Raw genomic sequence first — 27,935 nt, forward strand, 5'->3', positions numbered from 1 at the left:
AACAGACATTACAGATATAAACTTTCTAATTAAGTTATTATAATTATAAATCGTAAAGAAGCACATTACAGCACATTATTAATTCTAATTGGGAACCCTAAGAATATTGCTCATTTACAACAAAGTAGTAAGTGTTTTAAATGATTTGAATTAAGAAAATTTATATTTATAATCATTTCTAGATATAGTTTAGTAGCATGAGTAAAAAATATATAATCTTTACATTTTTTAAATGAAATAATTATTATTAAAAATGTTTTCAGATAATATAAAATTACAGAAAATGTTTATAACGTTTGCATCTTTTCTCCTATTTTATTCTTCCTTAACAATGGCCTGCTTTCCTCAACAGTTATGTTTGTATCTAATCAATAATAATTCAAATGATTTTTATAACTTTATAATAACATTTCTAATAAATTTTCTTCTCACTACAGCAAACGGTATAGATGATAGCGAATATTGTTTAACTTCCGAGTGTGAAAATATCGGTAATCGTTATAATAATTTATCTGAATTTCGGGTTTTATTAAATAAATAATGTGTGAATTGATTATTTTAGCAAAAATTTATGCAGCTTCAATTAATAAAAGTTTTGATCCTTGTGAAGATTTTTATTCTTTCGTATGTTATGGATGGAAAGAAAAACATAAAATTCCAACTAGAAAATCTCAATGGGACATGTTTTCCAAATTATATTTCAATGTTTTAGAAAAATTACACGGTAAGTTTGTTTACTTTCTTAAATTTGTATTTAATTTATAAAAATTTGGATGTTTTCTGATTGTCCGAATCCTATGTGAAGAGACAAAGTATGTGTTACCATAAAATACGTTTACAAATTCTATTGAATTTGAATAGCGCAATCTTCATTTTGCATTTAGTGCTGAAATATTGACACTGTTATAAGTTTGAGACTGGTTGGACAGCTATATCTAGTGTCCATCTAATAAACCAAAATTGTCTATTTCTCAGTTATGGATTTCATTCCTAATAATTTACCCATATCACCAGACTTCGATGTTGACAATCATTTTCATCGTAATGAAGTAAAATTAAACTTTTCAATATAAAGCAACAAAAGCATGAATCAAAAAGAAAACTCCACTAGAATTTGGCTATCTATTTTTATTTTTTAACGCAAAATCTTCGAAAAAAATGCATTATAATGAAGCAGGACCATGGAGGAATTATATGGGACCGATGATAGATCGGTCCTCATTAAGCTTTTCTTTTTTTAACAAGTAGAATGTTTCTTTATTAATAAAAGAAATCTTAAAGATTTATTTTATGATAGTAAAAATAACGTTAATTTTATGGGGTTTAGAATCACTACGAGCCGGGGAAAAATCTCCAGTCCCCTTCTCGAGTATTCGAGCATATCACTAAACAAAATAACTAGGAAGTATTTTAACGACAAGTCTTTTTTCATGCCGATACCGTTTCAAAATTCTTTGCTTAATGTGTTTGTTTAGAATCGCTGGAGTACTTCAATTTAGCGACATCAGAGATAGAGAAAAAAGTTCATAACTTATATAAAGGCTGCATGAGAGAAAGTAAGTTGGAATAACAATAATAATAATAGTGTTAAATAATGTCATTGAAATTAATAATTTAACAATATTTCTCTTTATATATCAGTAAATATAGAGTCTTCGGGGATAAAACAGCTTAGAAAAATTTTGAATAATCTCGGTGGTTGGCCTATTCTTGGTTACGGATTACAAGATAATTACGATTGGCTGAATTCTTTAGTCTGGATAACAAAAAATCTTGGTGCTAAAACTTTTATATTAAGTTTATATGTTGCTCCCGATAGAAAAAATACATCAAAATATATTTTATACGTAAGTCTTGTTTTAGTTTTATTAATTTACGATAAGCTTTCAAATTCTTTTCAACACCAAAATGTAAAGCGATCAGTAAATATAATTTGTTATAAAATCTTATAAAGTATTAATATATTTAAAACTTAATCATTTATAAAAATAATATTCAAATATATATACCGTGGTGCCTCGTATAACGTACGCCTCGAATAACGGACGCTGCGAACAACGGACTTTCTGTTTGGCCGTTACGTGACTCGAGCAACGGACTGGCCGCGAACAACGGACTTTCCGGCATAATTGGTGACTGCTCCATGGGTGCGTTCTTTAATGCGTCTCTGCTACTACGGGAGTGCGCTGCTGTTTGTAGGCATTTAGAAACGACAGTGAAAGAAAGAAAGATGGCGGCGCCCGCACTATCGATAGTATCGTGATGGAGGAATCTATAATTCTAAAATATGAGCTTTAAAAGGCAAAAGAAGGGTCTCAATTGTAAAATTTAACTATAAAATGGATTATTTGTTGAAAGAGCATTCAAAATAGCCTCGAAAAAAAATTCATACAGACACTTACATCACCGCGTGCGCTAACTCGCGCTTTCACAATTTATAAATTCTCATTCATAAAACCACGTAATGGAACCGGAAACGAAACTATCTGAGCCACGGAAGACGCCATGTTGCTTTCCACCGTAAATTACTACAAGCGACCGTTTTTGCCGTTTGACGGCGTGCACTCCCACCGGAATTTAGGAACGCGTTCCGCAGGAATTTTTAAACGGATGTCGCTCGCGCAGAGTTACGCGGAGGAATAAAATAACGCACCCCATGTTCATTTTTTATGATACAGTGCGGTTATTTTATGCTGCGGAACGAATTAGATGTTTTAACATGTATTTCTATGGGAAAATGCGTTTCGTATAACGGACGTTTCACTTAACGGACGTGCACCTGGAACGGATTAAGTACGTTATATGAGGCATCACTGTAATTGTTAAGAAATTTTTATTTTAAAAAGTGTTATTATATAATTAATGCTTGTAAGTTATATTTATGCGATGACGTATTAGAATCCTATAATGGTTAAGAACGTTGTTGCCCTCCAGAATTCAGCTAAGAATCACTTAATACTTACGTAAAATAACTATTGATGAGACAATGTCTCGTTTTGTACTTAACTTGCTCATATCCTTCGCCTATGAAGGATTTCTATGTAATATAATAAGCGAAGTTATAGCCCGATTATTTAGGCGATCCTTCGGTGATGTTTCTATATACATATCGGGCTTCGCGATGTTTGTTATACTAATATGTAATATAATAAGTCCTATTAATATATGGAAGTCCTAGTAGATGAAACATAAATCATTAACAATAAATGATTTATGTTTCAAAGACGTCTTGCAAACATCAAATTTTGTACGTGGTAACACAGGAGAAAATGTGTGCAAGAACTCTGTACCCACGGAATGTATCTTAATTGTCTTGTTTCCTACGATTAGCATCTAGCCAGTTATCATTAACAATCTTCAACTTAGACTAACATAGAACTTTTCAATTTTTATTTTAAAATTATGGTTATGTTGTCTATAAAAGTAGCTGTTACAAATTAATTTTTGTTAATTTTCATGTAACACAATGTCGAATTTTGGCAAATTCTAAGAATTTTGTAGATGGCACTTGTTACGTCTTTCCTCTAGCTAATGCCTGGAGTAGTGATGAGAAATTGCATAATTTTTCGATATGATCAGTGATCGTTAAATTTTAACCACAGTAATTTTTTTCCGGTGAATGAGATCATAATTTCACTTCCACGGCTTGCAATTATGTCATCACCTTCCTCGTGGTTATAGGTGTTGCAATGACGATTTATGAACTCGTAATTTTACTGCAGCCTATTGAATGTGCGTTGATGTTTAAAAACAAGTGTTACACACAAATTAATTAATTTATTAATTGACTTTTTAAAAAAATATTGTACGAGAGAAAAATGGAAAAAAGAGTAAGAGTGATATAAACAGTTTTATATTTACATTGACCACTTAAATATTTATACTTGACAATTGCATTTAAAAAAGTATCGGCTTGGTCTTAAACCTATTTATATATTACTTAATAATATGTCCCCAGATATAAATCAAGTGTCCTCAAGGCAAAACCATACCTTGGGGCTGATATATCATCAGACCACACCCCAGTAACAGCAACACTACGCCTTAAACTACGATCAGCAAAACGCACAAACACAACAAAAAGAATCGATCTGGAAAAGCTGAAGAACAACACCGTCAGGCAACGATTACAGCTTCATCTCAACACTACAATCCAATCGATCGAAGTAGCAACAACAGACGTGCAAGCATTCGAGCGTTCACTTAAACAGTGCATCAATGAAACAGCAGAAACCCTGCTAGGACATCAGACACCGAAAAAGAAACAACGGTGGATGACCCAGCACATTCTAGATCTAATGGATGAGCGGAGAACATTCAAAAGCAATAACAACCAGAAATACAACAAAAGATCAAACAAGAAATCCGAAAGGCGAAGGAAAAATGGATGGAAGAGCAGTGTGCAGAAATCGAAGACCTAATCAAGAAACATGATAACTTTAACTTGCACAAGAAGCTCAAAGAAGAGGGAAGCATCTACAAACTGGCTCCTATCCCAAGCTTATATATGGACAACAATCAACCTATATTAAGCAAACGAGCCAAACTCGACACCTGGAAGAACTATATATGCAATCTGTTCGGCACGAACAGAAAACCAGCAGAAACGCAACAACAAGCGCAGGAAAACAATCTCCACATACTAACGTCTGAAGTGGAACATGCCATCCGAAGAGCAAAGCCAGGCAAGGCCTGTGGACCTGACCAGATTCACGTGGAACTGCTGAAGCAACTAGACTACAACAACATCCAGCAACTAACGAAATGGTTCAATCAAATCTACAACAACAACGTTATACCATCCGACTGGCTTCAATCAATCTTTGTGGCCCTACCAAAAAAGGCTACCAGCCGAAAATGCGAAGACTACAGGCTGATCAATCTAATGAGCCAGGTGCTAAAAGTCTTCCTCAAGGTGATTCAGCAAAGAATACGATGCAAATGCGAAAACGCACTAAGAAACACACAGTTTGGCTTCTGCAGAGGACTAGGCACCAGAGAGGCAATTTTCTGCTTACAAATATTGCTACAGAGGTGCTGTGAACACCAAAAAGAAGTATACATATGTTTTATTGACTATGAGAAAGCCTTCGACTCAGTAGACCACGACCTCCTAATTGACCAACTGAGAAAATTTGGGCTCGAAAACAAAGATATCAACTTCATCGCAACTTTCTACTGGAATCAAACAGCCCGGCTCCGCTATGACAACGGCCTGACAGACCCAACACCAATACAGAAAGGCGTCCGGCAAGGCTGCCCATTATCTCCCATTCTTTTCAACATCTATTCGGAAATGATTTTTGACCAAACACTTGCCGACAAGAACATCGGCATAAAAGTTAACGGACAATACATCAATAACTTAAGATAAGCCGACGACACAGCACTAATAGCGGATTCCGAACAAGATTTACCGACCATCTTTAATGAAGTGGACACAGAAAGCCAAGCACGGGGGCTACGAATCAACAAAAAGAAAACAAAGGTGATGAAGGTCAGCAGGACTCCAAGCGAAATCACGATCAAATTAAAAAACGAAAAGTTGGAGCAAGTACACCGCTTCAAGTATCTCGGAGTACTCATTGATGACCAGCTGAACCACGAGGCCGAAATCAAGAGCAGAATCGAACAAGCCAGGCACGCATTCACCAAATGGAAAACACTCCTTACCGACAGAAGCTTGAACATCATGCTCAAATTACGCACATTGAAATGCTACATCTGGCCAATCCTGCTCTATGTTGTAGAAACATGGACTCTAACATCAGCCACTACAAAAAAGCTACAGGCCTTCGAAATATGGCTCTACCGAAGAATGCTGAAAATCCCGTGGACGGCCAAAATAACCAACGCACAGGTCCTGCAGAACATGCACACGGACCGGGACCTGATCAGAACCATCATCAGCAGGAAATGCAAATACCTAGGCCACATCACTAGGAACCACCAAAAATACCATCTACCGCCACTCATCCTGGAGGGCAGGATTGAAGGCAAGAAACGTCCAGGTAGACCGAAAATGGCCTGGCTAGACAACATCAACACCTGGCTTCACATGACAACAGAACAAATTCTACACACAGTGCAAGACAGAGAACTATATCAATATGAAGTCGCAAACGCCATTCGGCAGCATTAAAGAAGAAGAATAATATGTCCAGCTTTAGAAAATAAATATTTACAAGGAACCGAAGATTCAAAATCTGAAAGTTTCTTCTGCGTAACTAAAGACAAGTAAGAGTAATTATAGGTATCTTTCGTACAATACGGGCACGTTTACAACACTTTTAGGTACAAATTCCGTTATTCGATATTTTTTTAATGCAAGTAATCATGAGTGTTGTTTCAAATTTGCCATGGATTTTAGAATATTTAAATTTTTAATCTATTTTGTGCCTTTCGTCAGGTTTACTTTAATGAAAATTGATAGTGCAAGGTTTTTCTTCCTTGTGCAAGGTTTTTCTTCCTTGTCCTAGCTTTCCTACCAACCGGGTGTCGTTGTCGTTGCTTTCAGTCTTTAAGACTGTCACCGTGGTTTGTTTTTATAGATTAATCTTCGTATTTAGTAAAATTTATTTAAACATTTTGAGGTAAGTGCTATTAAGTTTTTTAAGTCGTAGGTAAGCAAACATTCGTAAAATGACAAACGAAATACGGCGGTATTTCAGTATTCGAACTGTTCCTAACTCGAAAAATTCGATATTTGAACACAAATTCTGGAAAAAAAAATCGTTCGGTACTCGACTGAACAAACTCGAACCGCTGGAACAAATTTTCGATTAATAACGTGTTTTTACTTTTATTTGTCCATAAAAATATTTTAAAAAATTATGAAAACGTTGCTAACATTTCTGACGTTCGACGATCAACGATCAACGAAAAAGTTTAGAAAATAACGATACTATGTAAAAAGAAAACAGCCTCATTTAACTAAAAATTAACGCGTCATACAGTACTTTTAATTGTGATTGCTTTAATAAACATATTTCGCCTCTATAACTTCTCGCTAAATTCTGACCGCATCAGAGTAATAAGTCTGATTAGGTAAGAATCTGAAATAACAGAGCAAGACACTAGTTCTTGGTTCTCTAATTATTATTATTTTTTTCACTGTCTTGTGAGCTCACAAGGACTGTTTGATAATTCTTAGTGTTCCAATACCTATCGCAAATTTTCGGAAACACATTCAAGAACTTTCTGAAATCGAACTGTTCTCATGTTTTGTATCGAATACTTTTATCTTTATGCGGAATTGCTGGAATAATTTGGATTAAACCTATAAATAGCTTTTTTTTTTACGTGTGAAAAAGTGATTTATTATAAAAATGAACGTAACTGTGTAATATTTATCAAATAACACACAGTTACATTCAGTGAGTACAAATGTCTAAAAATAAAAATAGTAAAACCTATTCAACATAAACTTGCCAAATTTGTAAAACAAAGGCGTTTGCAGAGAGGACAAATGGAGCATTTGTTCTCCCTTGAAGTTAAGTAAAAAATTCCACAAATAATTATCTTAAAAGTAATTTTCTACCATGGGACGCTTTGTATGTCTTTTTGTATTGATGCAATGCTGTATTCTATAATCTACTTGTGGAAAAAAATCCAAAAGGTTAAATAAAAATTTATTAAGATAATTATTTGTTTCCAAGCTTTTCCTTCCCTTAGATGTTCTGCGGACTCCTCTGCTGTATAATATACTGATTAATCGAAATCAAGTAATTAATTCTGAATGTTTTGGTTCTATTTTAATATCAAAATTGTTTTTTTTCTGTAGATAGATCAATCTTCTTTGGGAATCGGAATGAACGAACTGCTGAACACTTCTTCCAGTGGCAAAGTAAGAACAGACATTGATTATTACAGAGAGATAATATTCAATATTGTTTATCGTTTACATTCGTGGAAAGATATATTTACGATAAAAAAAGAAATTAATGAATTGATTGAGTTCGAAGCATCTTTGGCCAGTGTAAGTTGTTTTTATTTTTCGATGTTATTACATTTCTAGAAGACGTACAGCTCGTTTCACGAACTTCACTGCACTGTAAAAATGCACAATAACAGGGACAGTCTGTTTACTTAGTTAAACATCTGTGACAAGGTCATTGTGCGTTACCAAAAAGGAGATCTCGAACTTCATAAAACTTCCAGAGCTTCAATCGAGTACCGCGCATTGTCCAGCCAAGATATAAGAAACGATCTGTACGTTTAAAATCGGAAATTAGTGATTTTGAACGAAACCAGACCAGACCTACTTCTTTTGGCAAAGCTGGAAAATTAAGTCGTCATATTCTTTCAGCTGTTTGTGAATCGGAGTATCGTAACTCTACCTTCGTTTAAGTCTGTATATTGTAGTATTTTTGAGCCATAGGATACGGACTTTTATCTTAGAACGTAATAATATAATGAAAAAAATTAATTATAAAACATTATATGTATGATACATAATGTAAGCTAATATTGTATAATTTATAATAAATTTAATCTTTTATACTCATTTTATAATGTTAATGATAATTTCATTTTAATTAATTTGTCATTTAAAATTTATTTCAGTTTAGCAAATCCAACGTTGAACGAAAAGATAAAGAAAAATTATACAATAAAATGACAGTTCGTGAGTTGCAAGAAATTTTTGGACCAAATGTAAGTCTCATTAATGCTTTTATTTAAAAATAAATTCTGTTTAATAAAATTTTAAATTTTTAAAAGGAATAATCTATTCATTATAAAACCAAAATTTTATGGAAAATTATAGCGCTTCTTTTTTAAAAGCTAGAGGGAAAAAGTTAATTAAAATATAAAATAATTACTGAAACTTATCTTTTATCAGGTTAATATCACTTCTTACTTAAGAAAAATTCTAGAAGATATCTTTAATGTGTCAGATGATATGGAAATTGTAGTACCAGTACCAGAATATATGAAAAAATTAGGTGAATTAATCGGAAAAACCAATAAAAAGTGAGTATAAAATCAAAATATAAATATAACACTTAAAAATTTATTTATTCACATTAATATTTTAAAAAATTTCGTTAAAGAGTAATTGCAAATTACATCGGTTGGAGAGTTATGCTTAGATTTAGTTCATTTACAATAAAATCCTTTCGAGACTATAAATATGGACTGATGACTAATCCAATAGGATCAGAGAGAGAAAAACCTTTGCATGAGTATTGTTTAGAAACAATCAACATACTATTAGAGTATGCTTTAGGAAGTATCTACGTGAAAAATCATTTTTCTCATGATATTAAAGACGATGTAAGTTTTAATTTTACTATTATTTCTTTAATATCTTTATATTAAAATGGCATTAATAATTTCTAAAACTATTTTTATCAGTAAAACAAGTTCCTTCTATTTAAATAAAATATATTTTTTTTTGTATTTTTATTTGTAGTAATAATACATACAGGAAAACATTTTTGAATTATTGTATTTTAAAGATTAATGAAAATCAATTAATTTACATAAATTTTCACAAAAGAATTATATAAATTAAAATTATAAATCAAAATTAAGTATTGTTTCAGAAGCGGCGTCTTGTGCAAATAACATGTAATTTGTCCCAATATTAGTTTTCGATGTTATTAATTAAAACTATTAAACTTGAAACACATTTAAATGTCACAAATACTTACAAAGTAACAAGTCACCAAAAATTCACAAAAAAAAAAAAAAAAAACAGCATCGTGAGCAGGTGCTTTATCGCGGAGCTAAATCCATGTTTTCTCGCATCAAGTCGAATCGTTTTCTACTAATTGCTTCGTGCAAATGATGGAAAACACTCAAATAATATTTTTTGTTAACAGTTTGGCCAGTCGGAAGGAATCAGCGATACATAACACCACGACAATAGAAAAAAATGGTCAACACGACTTTGACGCGGTCTTTTCAGTCACGCTTTACCTTTCCAACGATATTCATTCGATTGTTTGTTTGTTACGGCAATTCAAATTTTGAAGATCTGCTGTAACAATAATGCACCTTCTTCACTCAATTGCACTTAACATTTAAAAAAATCGCCGGTGCAAAAATATTTTACACACATAAAACAAGAACACATAAAACACAAAAACAGACGATGACATACGAATTGCTGCTAGATGTCGATAAAAGTAGTATCAAACGACAGCATCCTCTTGCACGCACACAGTTTAAATCAACCACAACTCATACTTTTTGAGTATCTATGCTAAAATACTTTACGGTAATAATTTATCATTTTTCATTAGATAATGCTAAAATATTGTACGTAATAAGTTTTTATAATATCTGCTATTATAAATTGTATTTGAATTGCGTTTTCTTTAGTATGCAGTTTATAGCAATGAAAATATGTATACTATACATTTCACCTTAAAGTGTTACTGCGTAAAACAGAACAACAATGAAAACAAACGAGTTAGTAAATCTACTGAAATGAATTGTAATAGGCTTGTAAGATTTCACTGAAATTTTGTGATAAATTCACTAAACTGTCCCATCTGTATAATACAGATACAACGCCACTGAAACAAACGAAACTAGACACCAAGAACGGAGTTGCTCCTTTCCACTGTATCTACATTTTCTAGCTCGACTTTCGAATTTTTCAGAAATTCACTTCGAAGAAATTTGTAACATTAGAATTTGATTTGGTTTTGATACTGCAATGAACGCTAAAGAACATTATTTATTTTAGCAGGAATTTGGACACGGAATTTGGATAGAAGGGACAACGCTGTATTTAATAAAAATTATTTATATAACGTATATAAAAACGGGTTAACTATTTAGTATTTTCTTAATCTAAGTACTAAGAGGGCGAGTCAAAAAAAGTGAAAATGAATTTACTACTCATGAAATACATTAGGCAGAATCCAGGATAATATGGCCTTTTTCAAAGTAATTCCCATTCAGTTGTATGTACTGAACGTGTATTAACGTATCTGCTTGTCCTGGAAAACGTGCTAGAACTAGGGTTTCTCAAACGGTTGTTTTTTTAACCCGGGAAATATCCCGGAAAATTTTTCTTATCCCGGGAAATCCCGCAAGTTTCTTAAAAATTCACTTTTTTCTTATTTTGTGTTAAAGTTCAGGAGATTTTGCAAATAGAAGGTATAATTAACTCATAAACTGTCAGAATGCATTTGTATTTATTAATTTTAAACCTACTTATTAGTTTTTTTAAATTTTTGCTCGTTATGGCACGTCACAAATGGTCAATAATCAATACGTAGCTTATTTGTGGCAGGACTCTCAAAATTCTTTACCAGTAATATCTGGAATAATTGTGCTTATGCTGTCTTAATTTTTAACCATGCCCAGTAGCTTCAATGACTGCGTAACACCAAGTTGTGCAAATTGGGCAAGGATACAAACGAGTACGAAGTCAGCAAGTATGAAGTTTTTCTTCATAATCTGATTATTAAAGACAAACGAACTGCCGAATTATTGGGCTATGATGTTTCTATTAAAATAGTCGAGGTAGACAAATCAAGAATACTAGGGAACAAAAGAAGTACTACAATCTCGAAAACGAACTAGAAATCTTTCAGGATACAGGTGAAAAACACAATATTTGTCTTCTCTTAAATGCATTAAACACGATTCCAATCACATCAATTGAATCGGAAAAGGCATTCTCGGTAGCAAGACTTTTCATTACTAAAATAAGAATTAGATTGAGTGATCGGAGTATTGACCATCTTTGCTTTTTAAAATCTTATAAAAATTTACAATATTTTGTATTATATTTTATTTGAAAAATCAAAAATTACCTTTTAAGTTAGAAGTTTGATCTAAATTCATTTTTCTTTAAATTTTCAACTCAATTCAAAGTCATTTTTTGTTGTTGTATGCAGTTTCCAGCAAACTTTAATAAATTTTTTCTATTTATGAAAATTTCTACGTAATTCAAAGGTAATTTTAATGTATATCTTACACAGCATTACTAATATGATTTTGGAGGTTGCAGAACGTATTAAATTACTTTAAAAAACGAAAAATAATTATATCATTTGATTTCATGGTATTTTGTATATCTTAAAAATAATTAATTTTGTCCCGGGATTTCCCGGGATCCCGGGAAACAGTTCACTTTTATCCCGGAATCCCGGGACAAGCAAAAGACCGGGAAATGAGAAACCCTAGCTAGAACCCATCTTTTGACAAAATCTTCAGATCCTCCTCCAACTTTTTCGAAACGTCCACTGATGAGCCGAAACTCTGGTCCCACAGCTCCAACTTCAGACAAGAGAACAAAAAATCACACGGAGCATGGTCCGGGATGTATGGAGGCTTCTGCAAACATTCGACGTTTTGTCAGGCCAAGTATTGAGCAACAACTTCAGCACGTGAGAGCTTGCATGATCGTAATGTAGGTTCCAACCATACGGATGCAGCTCAGGATGTTTTTGTCGGATGTGTTTGGTCAGGGTTTTCAAAACCGTCATGTGATACTGCCCAGTAATCGTTGTTGCAAAAGTACTTCATGTTGCTAAACCATTCCGCAGTAATCAAAGAAGAAAATGATTATTATCTTTTCCACAAACCGAACAACCTGAACGAACCTTAGCCTTCTTTGGCCACAGGGAATGTGTATCAAACTATCAAACATTGAATGTGTGCCATACCCTGTATACAGCCGAACCTTGCTCCGTGAGACTGTTTTTATCCTTTATCTGGAATTATAGCTGTGGGGCCAGTGTTTCGACTCATCAACGGCCGTTCTGAAGAAGTTGAAGACAGTTCTGAAAACGATTTCAACAGACCAGGTTCCTGCACGTCTTCCAGAATTGGCAGACATATTGGTCCAACTGCATACAATTCAATGGGAACTTTGAAAAAGGTGATATCGACCTGGATGAGTTTTCGAGTATTTCATGTGTAATAAATTCATTCTCACTTTTTTGACTTACCCTTGTATATAAAGAGGAGGAATTAATCCCAAAAATGAAAATCAAATCAAATAAATTCGAAATCTCATCCATTAGACTTAAAAATTTCTTGTCGGAGCAAAAAATGGATAAATATACTTTGAAGGCAATTAATCCTAAATGACTTTTACTTTCCCAGCTCTTATGTACACAAAACAGCCAGGAAAATATTCGAATCGTGTCAAATTTAACTGTCCAAGTTTTTGTAAATTTCCCCGATTTAAGACCCTTAAACTAAAAAGTCAAATAAACGGAAAAAAATCCGTGTGTGTATGTGTGTTAGCGTCTATTTCGTTTAATATCTCAGTGTGGGGTAATGATCGAGAAACGAAATTTGAAATGGTAGCTTGGTAAGGGGCATTGATGCTATTAAATTCTGGTGGATAAAGGTCGAGGGAGCGGGAAAATAGTGGCTGGTCACGTGTCATATGTGCAGAGGAGTTGGACTTAATGAAAATTTTATTCGTCATTAGCATTTAAAATTTTTAATGAAATTCGTCACTACCCTCAAAATTAAGCCTTTTGTCATTTTATAATAATTAAAAATATAAAAGTTTTTATAACAAAATCTCATAACAGATAGCGTCACACAATTTTATTTATTATAATTAAAATTATACTGTAAAAATTATTTTTTAACAGCCTGGAAGTTACGCAACTCGTTGACTGGAATTTCTGTATTGATGATAACTATTTCTTTACATCGTCAATCCATTTTAACCTATTTTACCCGTTCTGTCTAATCTCTATTTAAATTTTTTCCGTTGTTGCCTCAGTTCGTTTTCTTCACTTTCTTTTTATAATCGTCCTCTTAATCTTATTTCTAACAAGAATAATTTTGAGAAGTTTGAATTGTCTATTAAGTAGACTGTTATGATAAATCAACGTGTAAGTGGATCGAGTAATCCATAAAGATGTCAATAATTTTTAATGTTTTTTTATATTCAATCTCTAGACATTCTTAAAATAAATAATGATTAAATAGTCGTTCTTACTTCTAAGACATTTTTAAACCTTTCAGATTTTTCTCTCTCAATCATTTCTAGTCATCTACGCAATTTTCTCTCATAAATTTATTTCCATAACACATTTTAGAAATCGTGTTGCAATTTACATATATAGATCTATAGCGCATATCCATTTCCGTATGTTACCTCATTATTTTCACTTAATACCTATACCTTTTTTTTTTTCTTTTGTAACTCTTTCCGCCCTGTGGGCACTAAGAGGGCCTCTTTTAGTAGGCCCATTATGGGTTCGGCCAGGCCCACAATGGGACGACCGGGTGGTGAGGGACGGGGCCCGACATATCCGAACGGACCACCCCCGAAAAATTCCTGGGGATCATTCGACCCGTTCGGATTCGATCCCGGGTCCCCCAGAGCGGTAGGCTGCCACCTTGACCGCTCGGCCATCCGGCCTAATACCTGTACCTTTCAATTACAAGTTAAAATATTTTAATAATTTCGTCTATAGTCGCAGTATTCAGCGTATGTGAACTGACTTTAAACACAATGAGGAGCAGTCTTTTTTTCACAGTGTAAAAATGAGCTGGAAGAAACCTTTATTTAAGTTGATAGCACCACTCTCCAATTACAGATCAAAGATATACAGTACATGGATAAAATACAGATACCAGATTTTTTCACATCTACTTCATTCTCCTACGTGCTTTACAGTCTTTAAACCAATTGTGCCAATATGCGTTTCGGGCTGGTGTCCCCCATCTGTTGGCTAAACAATGTTTATTATTACACAGTGTTAACAAAATTGTTTCTTACAAAAATTCGTTTAAACACCTGATGCACGTTCTTTAAAACGATTTTTAATTTATTGTCGACATGCATAATACCTGTTGCTGTCTGTCCGTCTGTCTTTCCTTAATCTCAAGTAAGTAGTTAGATAGATAAAAGGTACGGAAACCTTAGGGGCATGAAGCCCCGATTCCATATACGAACTTCCGATGCAAACTGGAAATCACATTATTTCAATTCAAAACTTTTCCTCTGAAAGCAGTTAATAGAAGAGGCACGACTCCATTGCTAACGGAAAAGTATGATGTATAGGGGTAAGACACTACCGTACTAATTTGAGGTTGAGAGCATATATTTTAAATTAAATAAATTAAAAATATGATTAAAAATTGCAGCTCAGCATTGTGACAATCTCACAATAAATAATTGCTCGTTCCACTAGAATATTTTTATTCCAAATTATTAAATACACCATTTCAGTATCTCTTCGTCCCAGAATGTTCACACTTAAAATTTAACGTGAATAATATGTAATTTAAATAGAATGTAAAAATATTTTATTTTTTAGAACATCCGTTACTTAACTGTGGAAATAATTATTATTATTGTGCATCTATTATAGATTCTAGAAATGGTGAAAGAAGTAAAATATGCATTTAAAGATATAATAAAAGAATCCGAGTGGATAGATTATCAAACAAAATCTGTAGCACTGCGAAAGGTAAATTCGTTTTACTTAAAAATATTGTAAATTATATTTATATACTAATAATATATTTCAATTAAAGTATAAACAAGTCGATATAAATATTGATTATAAATTTTTATTTATAGTTAAAACATATGATACCGATTATCGGTTATCCATCATGGATAGTAGATGACGATAAAATACATAGCTATTACGAAATGGTAATTTAGAAATGAATTAACGTGACTAAACTATTAATGTATTATACTCATATTTTCTGTAATTTAACAAATAGCTGGGAAATATTACCGAAGATGATTTTCTCGAAAGTTCCATTAATATTCTTCAATTCATGGTGAAGAAGGAATTACTAAAATTAACTCTTAACTTCGACAGAAATTCTGAGTAAAATAAACTTTCTAATTACATATATTATTTCTAAAATGAATATTTGAGATATATGTATTATATGGGAAACTAAATCCCATATATCTGTAATGGCAAAATTAATTTTTTAATTATTATTCCGAAAAAATGAGAATTTTATCTCTATTCTCAGATCTTTGATTTTTCAAAAATAATTTTTAAAATTTTATTATTTTAATTTTATTTTTGATATTTTATAGAATATAAGTCATAAAAGTGAATCTCAAAGGTTGATATTAATTACAATGCTGTCTCATTTAATCATTTATTATGTTGAATTGTTTTAACAATTCAATATATGCTACAAATTTTTTTGTGTTATTTTCAAATTACTGACGATTGAAAGCAATTATTTAAAAGAGTTCAACAAATCTGTGTTTCAGCTAAACATTTTTTAAAATCCTTTTTGTTCTATCGGACTGAGAGAGTCTTTTTTGTAAGCATTATCAGTCGATCAGTCCCACAAATAGGTTCGATATTTGCTATGTCTATTCTTGATAAGTTACAGTTCGAAACTAGACAAGCAATTCCAGAAAATTTTCAAAGAATGAACATTTGAGGAGATTTTTCAAAGGATTATCTCCGCTAAGACTAATAACTTTCGTTTTATGTAGTTTGTTTTAATCAGGAGACAAAGAACGATTCGTTCAAAACACTTTAATTACGCTTGTTACAGCGGCAATTGGCCGTTCCCTGAACACTGGGAGTTCAGTCGAGGTCCGCGCCTCGCTCGGAGAGGCTAGCCACGTGGAGTTTTCCTGGTTTCTCCACGTCTGTGACGCATAAATAGGGGCCAGTTTCCCTTAAAAAGACCTCCCTGAAAGTATCCCCCTAGGCAGATCGCCCAAGTGTTGCGTTGCCATAACTAAATAAACATACAGCGGCAATTGATTTCCGGATAGGAAAAAAAAAACCATTTCCTCTTTCAGGCCACGAACAATGTAATGTATACAGCTGACATTGACAATTAAAAGCAAAAATTTAAGATATAAAACACTGACCCGTAACAATTTAAAATCCTGTTTTTAAAAACCACAGTTAACATTTTCCCACAATTTAATAGATGTTTTTCATAGGCCGGATGGCCGAGCGGTCAAGGTGGGAGCCTACAGCTCTGGAGGACCCGGAATCAAATCCCCACGGCTCGAAAAATTCCCAGGGATTTTTCAGCGGGTGGTCCGTTTGGATAATGTAGGTTCCCGTCCCTCACCATCCGGCCTGGCCGAACCCAATAATAAACCTATAAAAATCCGGCCTGACTTGCTATTGGAGGTCCTCTTACTGCCCACAGGGTGGAAAGAGTTCTAAAAAATGTTTTTCATAATTCCTTTCCAAATTTTTCCGATGAAAATTTAAAAGAACAAATAAAATCATGTGTAGCCTAAGTTATAAAGATAAGTGCATAAAACCATACTCAATGATTCTTTTCTGTACGTTTGTCGAAGTATTGTGTAAAGTGTTAAATACTGGTTTTGTTTAATGGACTCTTCCAGTTAGATTAACGCATATTGCCAGATTTCACTTAAAATTAATTCATCAATTAAACTTATTTTAAAAAGTACAAAAATTCCAGAAAATTTTAAGTATTTGTGTAATTTTTTTTAGTGACAATTCTTTCTTTTAATAAAGTCTGAACACTATTTAGTAAGATTTGGCAACCGGCATTGACACGACGGCTAGCGATGCGATATTTGTATAGTTAATTTATTGCGCAAATGTGTTTTATCAATCACATTTTTAATTATTTCCCTGTTTTTCGACATAATAAGACAGTTGGCAACTGCAAGCGATTTGATATACAATATCGCATAACAAATCTATCTCATTTTTTGTATTATCAAAATTATTATTTAACTATTTATTGTGTTATGAAGGTTTAGTGCTAAAATAATATTAAATGGTTTAAAAAATTTTTTTGAAGTCTCAAATACATTGTTTATATACGGAACCTTAATATAAATCTCTTTTTTAGTAGAAATTTGTTTATTCATTGTAAAGTTTTTACAAATATAAACATCTAAAAACCCGATTATTAAAACCAAACAATTGCCGAATTAGATCGAGCTGTATTAATGCTACTATTAATAATTAAATGTCAAGTAATTTGACCTAGAAGCGTCATCTCTTGATAAATTTAATAATTATAATTAAATTAATATTTTAATAATTAATTTAAAAGGTTCTGAAAGAAAAGAATTGGCCCGAAGTGGTGCTTGAACCTAATTACCGTGCGGTCGCGTTGCCAGTTACGCTACTTGGATCTCTGTCCGACCTTCGTTCCAGAACTATTAATTTAGATATAACCATATTGATTATTCATATATTTTCTTTCAGAGATTTCTAAATTATTAAAATATTAATTTAATTATAATTATTATATTTATCAAGAGATGGCGCTTAAAGTCTACCTCTAGACCAAATTACTTTACTACAGCTACTATTAATAATTAAATGTTAAGTTTTTAAGCTAATTGTTAATTAGTTTAGGGTAGCTATTTAAATTAAAGATATTGCCGTTTTCTATTATTTCTTTTAGTTTGTTTCTCATAGTTGCTAGTTCTCATTTTAATTTTTCTTATACATATACATAATAAAAACATTATTTTTCATGTACATCGGAGCTTTAGAATAATAGTCCATAATTTTCTTAATATTACAGGGTTTCGTGTAATTCCTAAAACTCAGTGAATTAATTTTTCTAAAAATAGACAAGTCTAAAAAATGAGTTTGATTATTTTCTTCTGTCTCTATAGCAAAGCTGATGTTTCAATTATATTATTTAAAAAAGAATAATAAATTACTAAACAGTCATCAGCATATCTTTTATAAAATACTACATCTTTAAAGTTGTAATTAATTTTGTCCATTGTGTTCTTAATAAATCAGCTAGTTTGGTCCAATTTTAAGCATATAAAGATTCCGTCCGATTGAGTGAAAAATTTTCTATTATCTCTAACGTAATTATTAAAATCTAACATCAGAAGATCAATGAACCACTCTTCACATGCAGGGATTCACCATAAGCACTATAATGGTACAACACTCCTCAATACCAAAACAATGAGTTTTGTTATTAAAAGCCTATAAATTTTTTATTTTAAAACAGCGTATATCTCACGACATCAATTAGGTAATATTAGGTAACTAAAGTAACTGTGAGGTAATTGAGTAACATTCTCCGGCCATATGCTTTGGTTCCCCCGAATCTCCTTGAGCAGCATCCATATTTTGAAAATGCTGGATAAGCCATTGCAGTCGATGGTACAGTACCTACCATTCTGAATGAAGCCATTTTTACTGTTAAGTCCGAAAAAATAAACATTAGCGTTTTCAGTAAATAAGTCAGTTGAAAAAATATTTAACATTCTAAAAGTTTAATTATATGCTTATATCAATAGTTATGGTATTTTGGTACTTATAAGAAAAATATCTTTACCTATTTATGAGCAAAAGTTCCAACTAAAATGTAAAAAAAAATTATAAGCATGCAGCCATTTACTGTACATACTGTGGAAACAAACTAAAAAATAGCGAGGTTGAGGTCGAAGTTTTAAACGCGAAAACGTGTACGTCGGCCGCTTTCCTGTAAGCCTGGAAGTTTGACAATGGCGTTTGGAATGTCGAGCATGATTCCACTGACTTTCCAAACGCCATTGTCGAACTTCTAGGCTTACAGGAAAGCGGCGCTGAACGTCCGACGTACACGTTTTCGCGTTTAAAACTTCGGCCTCAACCTCGCTAATATCTAAATTATATATCCTCCTGCCTACTGAGAAAATAAATAACAACATAAAACTTATTAATCTCAATAGGTTCTATAACCATAGACATTACATAAATATTTCTATTACAATCACTTAAAGAAATTGAGACTTGCGAGTCACATCATGCTTGAAAGAGATATACTGTATCTGTTGAACGATGAATTATATGTCGATGCGAGCGGTTGGTTGCGTTACAGTAGCTTCTGCTTGCTTCTACAAACTTAAAAAATATTCTAAGCAAATTCAATTTATCTTTATTTTTAGTTGTTGACAGTTGTGTGTAAGATTTGGTTTGGTTGTTTGGTTACGACAACGCAACACAGGCGAGCTGCTGAAGGGGAAATGCTCCCAGGAGGTCTTTTATGGAAAACTGGTCCCTATTTAGGTGTTATATACGTGAAGAAAACCTAGAAAACTGCACGTAGCCAGCCCGTTGGCGAGACGCAAACCTACGACCAACTAACTACCAGTGTTCAGTGATTTTATCCACTCGGCCACTCGTGGGCAGTTGTAAGTGAATTATTACTGTAATGCACACCTTCACATTCGTAAATAAAATATACTTGTTGTGTTGGTGCAACCATCTTTGATCAGTTATCCCTATCCGAAGATGGTGTAAGCGAAGTCAATTACTAAACATAATGTCAATTTACTCAACATGTTTCGATGTAGCGCTTCGGTAGATGATGTTCATCTGAAAAATACTCAACCTCTCTGTTACTGTTGAGTCTACTTAATTAATACAGCCAATGGTATTATAATTAGTTGATTTAATTTCCGATTTAGTTCGGATTTTTTATTCGATTTATATTTATTAATTGCTTCTAATTAAAGAATATTCAGTTTAATTTTTCAAAAGTAGTTTTGTGAACTCAAAACTTGAAAGCAAAAAAAATTTTTAACCAAGTATTTAAAAATATATACCGCACCTTCTGCAATTCGCAAGCAATTCGGTGTCAGTTTTTATATGATGTTTAATATAGGGCCGATGGCCTAGGTGATGGGGCATTAGCCTAGAGGACTCGGGATCGATTCCGAACGAGTCGAAAATCCCAGGAATTTTTTCGGAAGTCTTCCCGGATATGTTGGGCTCTGTTCTACACTACCCGACTGCCCCATTGTAGGCTTGACTGAACCTGTAATGGGCCTGTAAAAAGTCTCTCTTAGTGCGCACAGAGCAGAAAGACTGAAAAAACATTAAATTTAATTATTTATTTACATTAATTGAGAATTAATATTGCAGTTGGGCAACATCGCCTATTAATGTTAATGCATATTATAACGCAAATGCAAATGGTTTATGTAAGTAATTTTGTTTGATTACAAAACTGAATAAAAATGCATATGACTATTATAAATTTTAATATCTAATATAAATATTTTTATTTTATTTTTATTATTTTTAGTTCTATCAGCTGCAATGTTACAATTTCCATTTTATCAGTACGGTCTCCCGGTGTGAGTATTTAAATTTCAGTTATAAAAAAGTGATATTTTTATCCTAAAATTTTGAAAGGAATTATTACAGTTATATAAACTTTGGATCATTTGGAAACGTAATTGGACACGAAATGACGCATGCATTTGATGACGAAGGTAATATTGGAAAACATTTATAGTGTGTTTTTAGAAAAAATAGAGACGTTAGTTTCTACAAGAGTAGGGTTCAAGTCCAAGAAGTCGATATAGAAAGTTTAAAGGTTTATTGACCCGATATGTCATGTAGTACATGTCACTATCTGACTGTCTTTACTACAGAGTACAGACTAGCTGAATCAATGATGCATACAACAAAACCTTAGATGCTTGTGAAGAGACTTACGATTAAAAAGACGAAAAAAGTAGTATAACGTAATAAGTCAAAGTAGTAGATTCTGCTTCAAATTTTATTACTCTTAATAGAAGTACGACAATGCATCAAGCCAACGTTCAATTGACTGACACATCACAACTAATATGTTTTAACAATCATGTAGCTTTTAAATTATTATTAGCATTCGAAGTGATATATATCACTTCGAATGCTAATAATATAGTGATAATAACTAGTGATATATATCACTTTGATATAGATTTTGTGCAAAACTATAAATATATATATATTTACAGTTTTGCACAAAATCTCTATGGTGCATTCTACGTAAAGTGAAAAGATAAGCAAACAAGAAAAATGAAGGCAAAATAAATAAAAAATATAAAATATAGATGAATATATGTAGATATACCTTATCAGCATTTATAAATAGTAAACTTAAAACAACAACATATCTAAAAGTAATAAATATAATAATTTTTAGAATGGATGTATATCAGACATAGGAAAAAAGTTAGCACAAGTTAGTACTTAAACAAGTCTCATATTAAATGTTGAGATTTTTAATTATTGTGTTAATTTTTTATTGGGCTGCAATTTGAAAAAATTGTAGACCTATAAATTCCAACTGTCGTCCGTCTTTTTGTCCGTCGTTCTGTCCGCCTGGCTTTCCCTAATCTCGAGAACGGAGTTAGATAGATGAAAGACGAGACCAGATACGGAAACCTTATGGGGTAGAAGGTCCCGAAGTTTCCATATCTGGTCTTGTCTTTCATCTATGTAACTTCCGATGCAAACCGGAAGTCATGTTATTTTAATTCAAAAATTTTCTCCTGTAAGGTGCTAGACAGATGACAGGCGTGACTCTATTGTTACATATGTCTTTGCTTAGGAGATAGCTTTCTTGCTCTCCGTTAACTAATTTATAGCGCTGTGGTCTTGACACCAAGACATGAGCAATATGCCTGTTTGCTTGGTGTGCTTTCACTTTTTTGTTATTATTAGCAATTATTAAAGAAGTTTTACTTGAAGGAGATTAAAATAAAGGAAAAACTGTAAAATTTAATCTAAGGAACTTTTCTTTAATAATTGATATTTAAGATAGTTTCTTTAACAAGTTTTGTTTTGAAAGTAGCATTTTAATTTTGTTTAATGTTGTGTAATAGCTAATGTTTTTATGTAATTGTGGTTAAAATATATATATATATATTGTGAACTTTGTTTGCTTTCCACCGTTATTTTTATTTTTATTTATTTATTTATTTATATTTTGGTTTTACACTTGAAAAAGAAAATTTTTCAAGTTTGGTACTGGCTTTTTACAATTAAATTAGTGTTTTCGTTATCATAATGACAGCATAAATACTTATTATAAACAAAGATTAAGCTGTTATTTTTAAATTGGTACAGATTAAACCTAATGTTTCCGATGAACCCTATATGTATGGTGTTCTGAGTCATAAGCTAAACTTATTATTAAATATATTATTATTATATACTTTAATACTGGTGATACAATAAAACTTTAAACATTAGAGCAGTGGTGAGACCTGCGACGGCAGAAGTTGGACCTGCGGGCCAACTTTTCCAGTCTGTATGTAATCCGTGTCGCGGTTTTCAGAACATAGTGTATAGTAATCGGCCGACAGAATAATATATAATCGTATAACTGGGTTACTGTAACATTTTATTATACACTAATTCGTGTTCCTCGATATAATAATAATAATGACCAAAAAGAATGTTTTTATATATCGTAAATAACACTTGATGTGTTTACTTTTTGGTACTTTAGAAATAAATGTGCTGTCGAGTAATTAAAAAATAAACTTGTTCAATGTCAAACATCTCTGTCTATTTACTATTTTACAATCGTTAAAACCTTAAGTGTCCGGATTGGTTTCCCTCTAAATCTTATTATAATGTAGTCAGAAGCAGTATAAAAGAACAAAAGCAAAATTTTAAAATTTCATTTCAATCTCTTGTTTAATTGCAACATTCTACACTGTAATTTGCTTCTTGCGTTTTTAATTAATATAAATTATTGTTAAATTAGAACTAACATTATTTATTCATTTTTATTACTTGGATAAAAATAACTTTAATATTAGACATATTGTATAATCATACATGTATACGTAATATTTTGAATTATATCTTTCTAGGAAGTTTATTCGATGAATTTGGAAATTTAAGAAATTGGTGGACCCCTAATGTAAAAAGGAAATTCAAGAAAAAAATCCGAATGTTTCATAAACCAGTACGAAAATTATGAACCGATACCTGGATTAAAAGTAAAAATAACATGAATGAATACCTTTAATTATTTCTTTTTAACGTAAAATCTTTTTGAAGATATGAAATTGTTAGTATTATTTTTTTAATTAGATATAACTTCTCAGATATAATCATTTCTTCGCTATATATAATTCAAAAGTGAATATCAAAATTAAATAATGAATAATATCAAATTTGATATAAAATATTATATATATATATATATCATTTATTCCATGCAATGTTCTTCAGTCTCATTCAAGTCGTAAGCAGTAATCAATTTTTACATTTTGTTTTCCGTTGTTCTTTTAAAATGTTTCATGCATAATTTATGTTGCGTGCATTTAAATATTTATTTAATAAATTTTAAAATAAAGAAGGTTTAATAAAAAAGAAAAACTGCATTGAAAATGGCACAATAATAACTAAAGAAAAATATGCATAAAATTAATTATTATTTATATCCTATATAGAACTGAATTAAATAAAATATTACAATTTCATATTTTTCATATTATTGATTATTTAATTTTTATATTATCTTCTTCGCATAATAATAATAATTAATTAATTTATCACAACAGACCAGACATCACATTCATTGACAAACACAATAAAATCACATACATTATAGACATATCCATTCCAAACACTCACAATATACAAAATACATGCACTGAAAAAGTCAGCAAGTACACAGAACTCGCCCAGGAAATAAGGCATCTGTGGAGGATGGATAGGATGCTTATTGTACCTGTCGTTCTCTCCTCTACAGGTGTCATACCACACACACTACACAAAAGCCTGGGCACATTACAATTGAATTGAAACACATACATCACACTACAGAAGGCCACCATATTGAATACATGCCACATTGTTAGGAAATTCCTGAATACAGACACTGACATTGACACACTTATTTTATTTTAGTTTTGTTTTGGTTGCTATGCCTTGACTCTGGTCCGGCATAGCCAGTATCAACCGAGTATAACCCGATAAACCCAACGTAATAATAATAATAATAATAAATAGGCAACTGTATAATTGCATCCATCATAAAAGTAAGAGTTACTAACGTGACAATTAGAATAAATAATAAACATTTATATATAATTAATTATTTAAAGCAGAATTTTTAACGTTTATATTTTGTGATGATATTTACAGTAGATTGCAAAGCGTCATAATAATTCAAGTATTCGTGTTATGATGCGTTGCTACATTATTTCATAAATAATTACCTTTCACTACAAATCAACATAACTTATAAATAACTGATGTTAATATCAATAATATATATTTGTGTTTGTTTACTGCATATTTCTCTTGCGTGGCATAGTAAAATTACAAAACTTGTCACGATAAAAGAAAAATAAATAAAGAAAAAATAAAATGTTTCGGCTTGAAAATATAATTATTTTTATACATGTTATTTCGATTTGAGCCGAGGTGAAAGAACTAAATTTATTTTATTAACATCTAAATTTTATCCAATCATTTTATTATGAATTACTAAACTATTTTTATAGGCTATTTAATTAATATTCGCGATAGCTTAATAAAATTTAATAAATTTAAACAATAAAAGTTTTTAATAGTAGTAGAACTATATCACGTTTATAAAATGTATAAAAAAAATAAAATTGCTTTTTTATTATATACATTATATTAATAATATGCATATATATTTTAAGCTGAATGGTAGAAATACTCTTGGAGAAAACATCGCCGACAATGGTGGAGTTCGAGAAGCTTTTAGAGTACGTATATTTTATATAAATCTTATTTAAATTTGTTTGTCTTTATTATAAATATAAATTAATATTTTGAATATTAAAAATTCAAAAAATATCAAAAAAATTTGTTTTAAAAAGTTTTTTGATTCTTTGGTCTGTTCGATTGGTTGGGACGGGACACAGTTTTTATATAAATTTAGTTTTATTCTTTAGATTCTTTCAGTGTAAAGTTGACGTAGTGACGTCAAATTGTGCACTATTCCAACCAAACTGACATTTTGTTGATGATTAGCGCCCTCATCGTATTATCTAATTACTTTTTCAATGTATAAAATGAAAATAATGAAATAAATCGAGATTAAAACTTTTTAATTTATTTATTTTCATTAATTTTAATATTTTATTTTTCAGTTAAAGATTCTTTTAATTATATCTGATGAGAATAATTATTTTATTTTACAGGCATACAAGAAATACATAAAAGAACACAAAAATCATAATAATAATAAAAAATTGCCTCATTTAAATTTCACAAGAGACCAGTTATTTTTTATAGCATACGCATATGTAAGTAATATAATATAAAAACGTAAGGTAAATCCGGTAGAACTTGGATAATTCGGACGCTTTTAATTCGAACATTTCTTCTTTAAATTTCCTACAGAATTAATGTTAAAAATTCTTCTTTAATTCGTACTATTTTTAGTTAATTCGAAGTAAAATTGTGAGAAATTTACGAAAAATCACTTGTAATATTTAGGCTTAAATAAAATGTATGTTTAGGCAATAATGTGGGTAATGTTGATTTGGAAATTTCAGAGTATAGCATTCAGAGCCTTTCTCAGTTTAAACTTACTTAAAAATTTGCTTTTCAGCTTTAAAACTTTCTGCCAAAGGGCAGGAAAACGAAAGTGAAGCTTTGAGAAATTCACTTTAACAAGTAAAATACATTTAAAAAACAATCCAATATTCAAGCGTTTTTAAAAAACCGTGAAAAAAGTACTGTACTGCATGAAACATTATATTAGGTCTATAAACAGGTACTGTGTATAATGTAATACAGTATTTGTACTGTATTTTAGCCCAAATGTAAAAAATACTGTAGTAAATTGTATGTTACTTTACTTTTACAGTATTGCATTTTATTTGCACGCCAATATTCAAACTTGCTTAATTCGAATTTTTTTTGTGGTCCTTTACTTCGAATTATCCAAGTTTTGATGTATTTTGATGTAAGTAGTGATGATTTTATTAATTGTACACTTTTGTATTAAATCTAATTTAAATTTTACAAATTTAAAAGTAACTTTTTAAAAGCATAATTTGATGATAGAGGAGAAACTTTTAAAAATTTATATGAGCACACACGATCTGCCTAGTCCTTATAACATATGTAAAGAAATATATGTAAGGAAAGATATACCACATAACTACATCTTAACAAGCATCATTTAAAATTGATGCTTAGTGAACAAATCTCCAGTTTAATTAGTAGATCTACAAATAACTACATTTCACTTTTATTAATTAAAATTCTTTAATTCTTTTTTATTCCTAATTCTTAGAATAGAACAATCTAGCAATAGAGCAAAATTAATAATTTAATTTTATAATAATCTTATATTCATTTATTTATTACATTTCTTATGAAAATATCTTAAGTAACAAAATTATATCTGTAGATATTTTCAAAGGTTTTTACTGTAAATATATTATACATTCTTTGATAAAGTAAACTAATAATAAAATAATTATCATTTACTATATGTAATTAAGTAGTTAAGTTTTGAAATTGTAGGTTTGGTGTTCAAATGAGTACGAAGATGTTTTTGAGCATATGGTTCAGTACGACCCTCATTGCCCATCAAAATATAGGTAAGATGAAACAGAAATAATTTTGTATAATAAATTTTAAAAAATTAAAATTAAAAGAATGATCTTAAATAAACTTTTAGGGTGTTGGGTACCCTCTCTAACAATAAGGACTTTCATGAAGCCTTTAATTGTACTCAAGGGAAGAAAATGTATAGAGACGAAAAGTGCCTACTTTGGTGAAGAAACAAAACCTATTTGTTTTTCTGTATATGTTGCTCATTTAAAATTAAAATTTAATTTCCTTTCGTTTGAACATCATTCTATATACTTATATTTATAATTATTTTTAAATGTCAGAGGAAGAGTATTTCAATAATAAATAGAAATAGAAATATGACGATTGACTGATAAATAAGATAAGATTTTCATTTTTATAACATTAGTTTGGGAAAAGGTAGAATAATGTAAGAAGTATTAAAAATAATTTATTTCAAATACATATATTCTTTTTCAACTTAATTGTGAATTAAAATGACATTTTTCAAACGTTCTAATGTTCGGAAAAACGTTTTCAGAACGTTCCAAAAAAAAGAGAGGAAAAAAAAAGAAAGAAATAGAAAGGCGGCAGCGAGAATTGATGAATTATTATGAAATTTTTCGGCAAGTGGGCGAAGCCGTGGGTCAAGCGAGTGACAATATAAGCACGGAATTAGAACGTTTT

General features: G+C 31.1%; 1 protein-coding gene across 1 annotated transcript; it reads left to right on the forward strand.

Moving 5' to 3' along the window:
- On the forward strand, positions 1-27,527 carry LOC136976885 (neprilysin-1-like). Its single transcript, XM_067272257.1, has 21 exons — positions 1-127; positions 264-356; positions 438-491; positions 563-724; positions 1,476-1,556; positions 1,642-1,847; positions 7,784-7,978; positions 8,566-8,655; positions 8,843-8,973; positions 9,054-9,276; positions 15,312-15,410; positions 15,524-15,601; positions 15,676-15,785; positions 20,814-20,872; positions 20,977-21,028; positions 21,099-21,166; positions 23,549-23,677; positions 25,358-25,423; positions 25,862-25,966; positions 27,198-27,274; positions 27,355-27,527. Exons 2-17 carry the CDS (start codon positions 284-286, stop codon positions 23,656-23,658), a joined length of 1,791 nt encoding a protein of 596 aa, XP_067128358.1. The 5' UTR covers positions 1-127; positions 264-283; the 3' UTR covers positions 23,659-23,677; positions 25,358-25,423; positions 25,862-25,966; positions 27,198-27,274; positions 27,355-27,527.
- Positions 27,528-27,935: the final 408 nt, after the last annotated feature.

This window comes from Centruroides vittatus, unplaced genomic scaffold (genome assembly GCF_030686945.1).
Source record: "Centruroides vittatus isolate TY-2023 unplaced genomic scaffold, ASM3068694v2 contig_426, whole genome shotgun sequence".
Classification (NCBI taxonomy): Eukaryota; Metazoa; Arthropoda; class Arachnida; order Scorpiones; family Buthidae; genus Centruroides; species Centruroides vittatus.

Bases quoted from the DNA above. Each gene is read 5' to 3' on its own strand.
- LOC136976885 (XM_067272257.1), top strand. From the start codon at position 284: ATGTTTATAACGTTTGCATCTTTTCTCCTATTTTATTCTTCCTTAACA. The intron at 8,656-8,842 runs GTAAGTCTCATT...ATCTTTTATCAG, and splicing joins AAGAAATTTTTGGACCAAAT to GTTAATATCACTTCTTACTT. The intron at 15,786-20,813 runs GTAAAATAAACT...TTAATATTGCAG, and splicing joins AACTTCGACAGAAATTCTGA to TTGGGCAACATCGCCTATTA.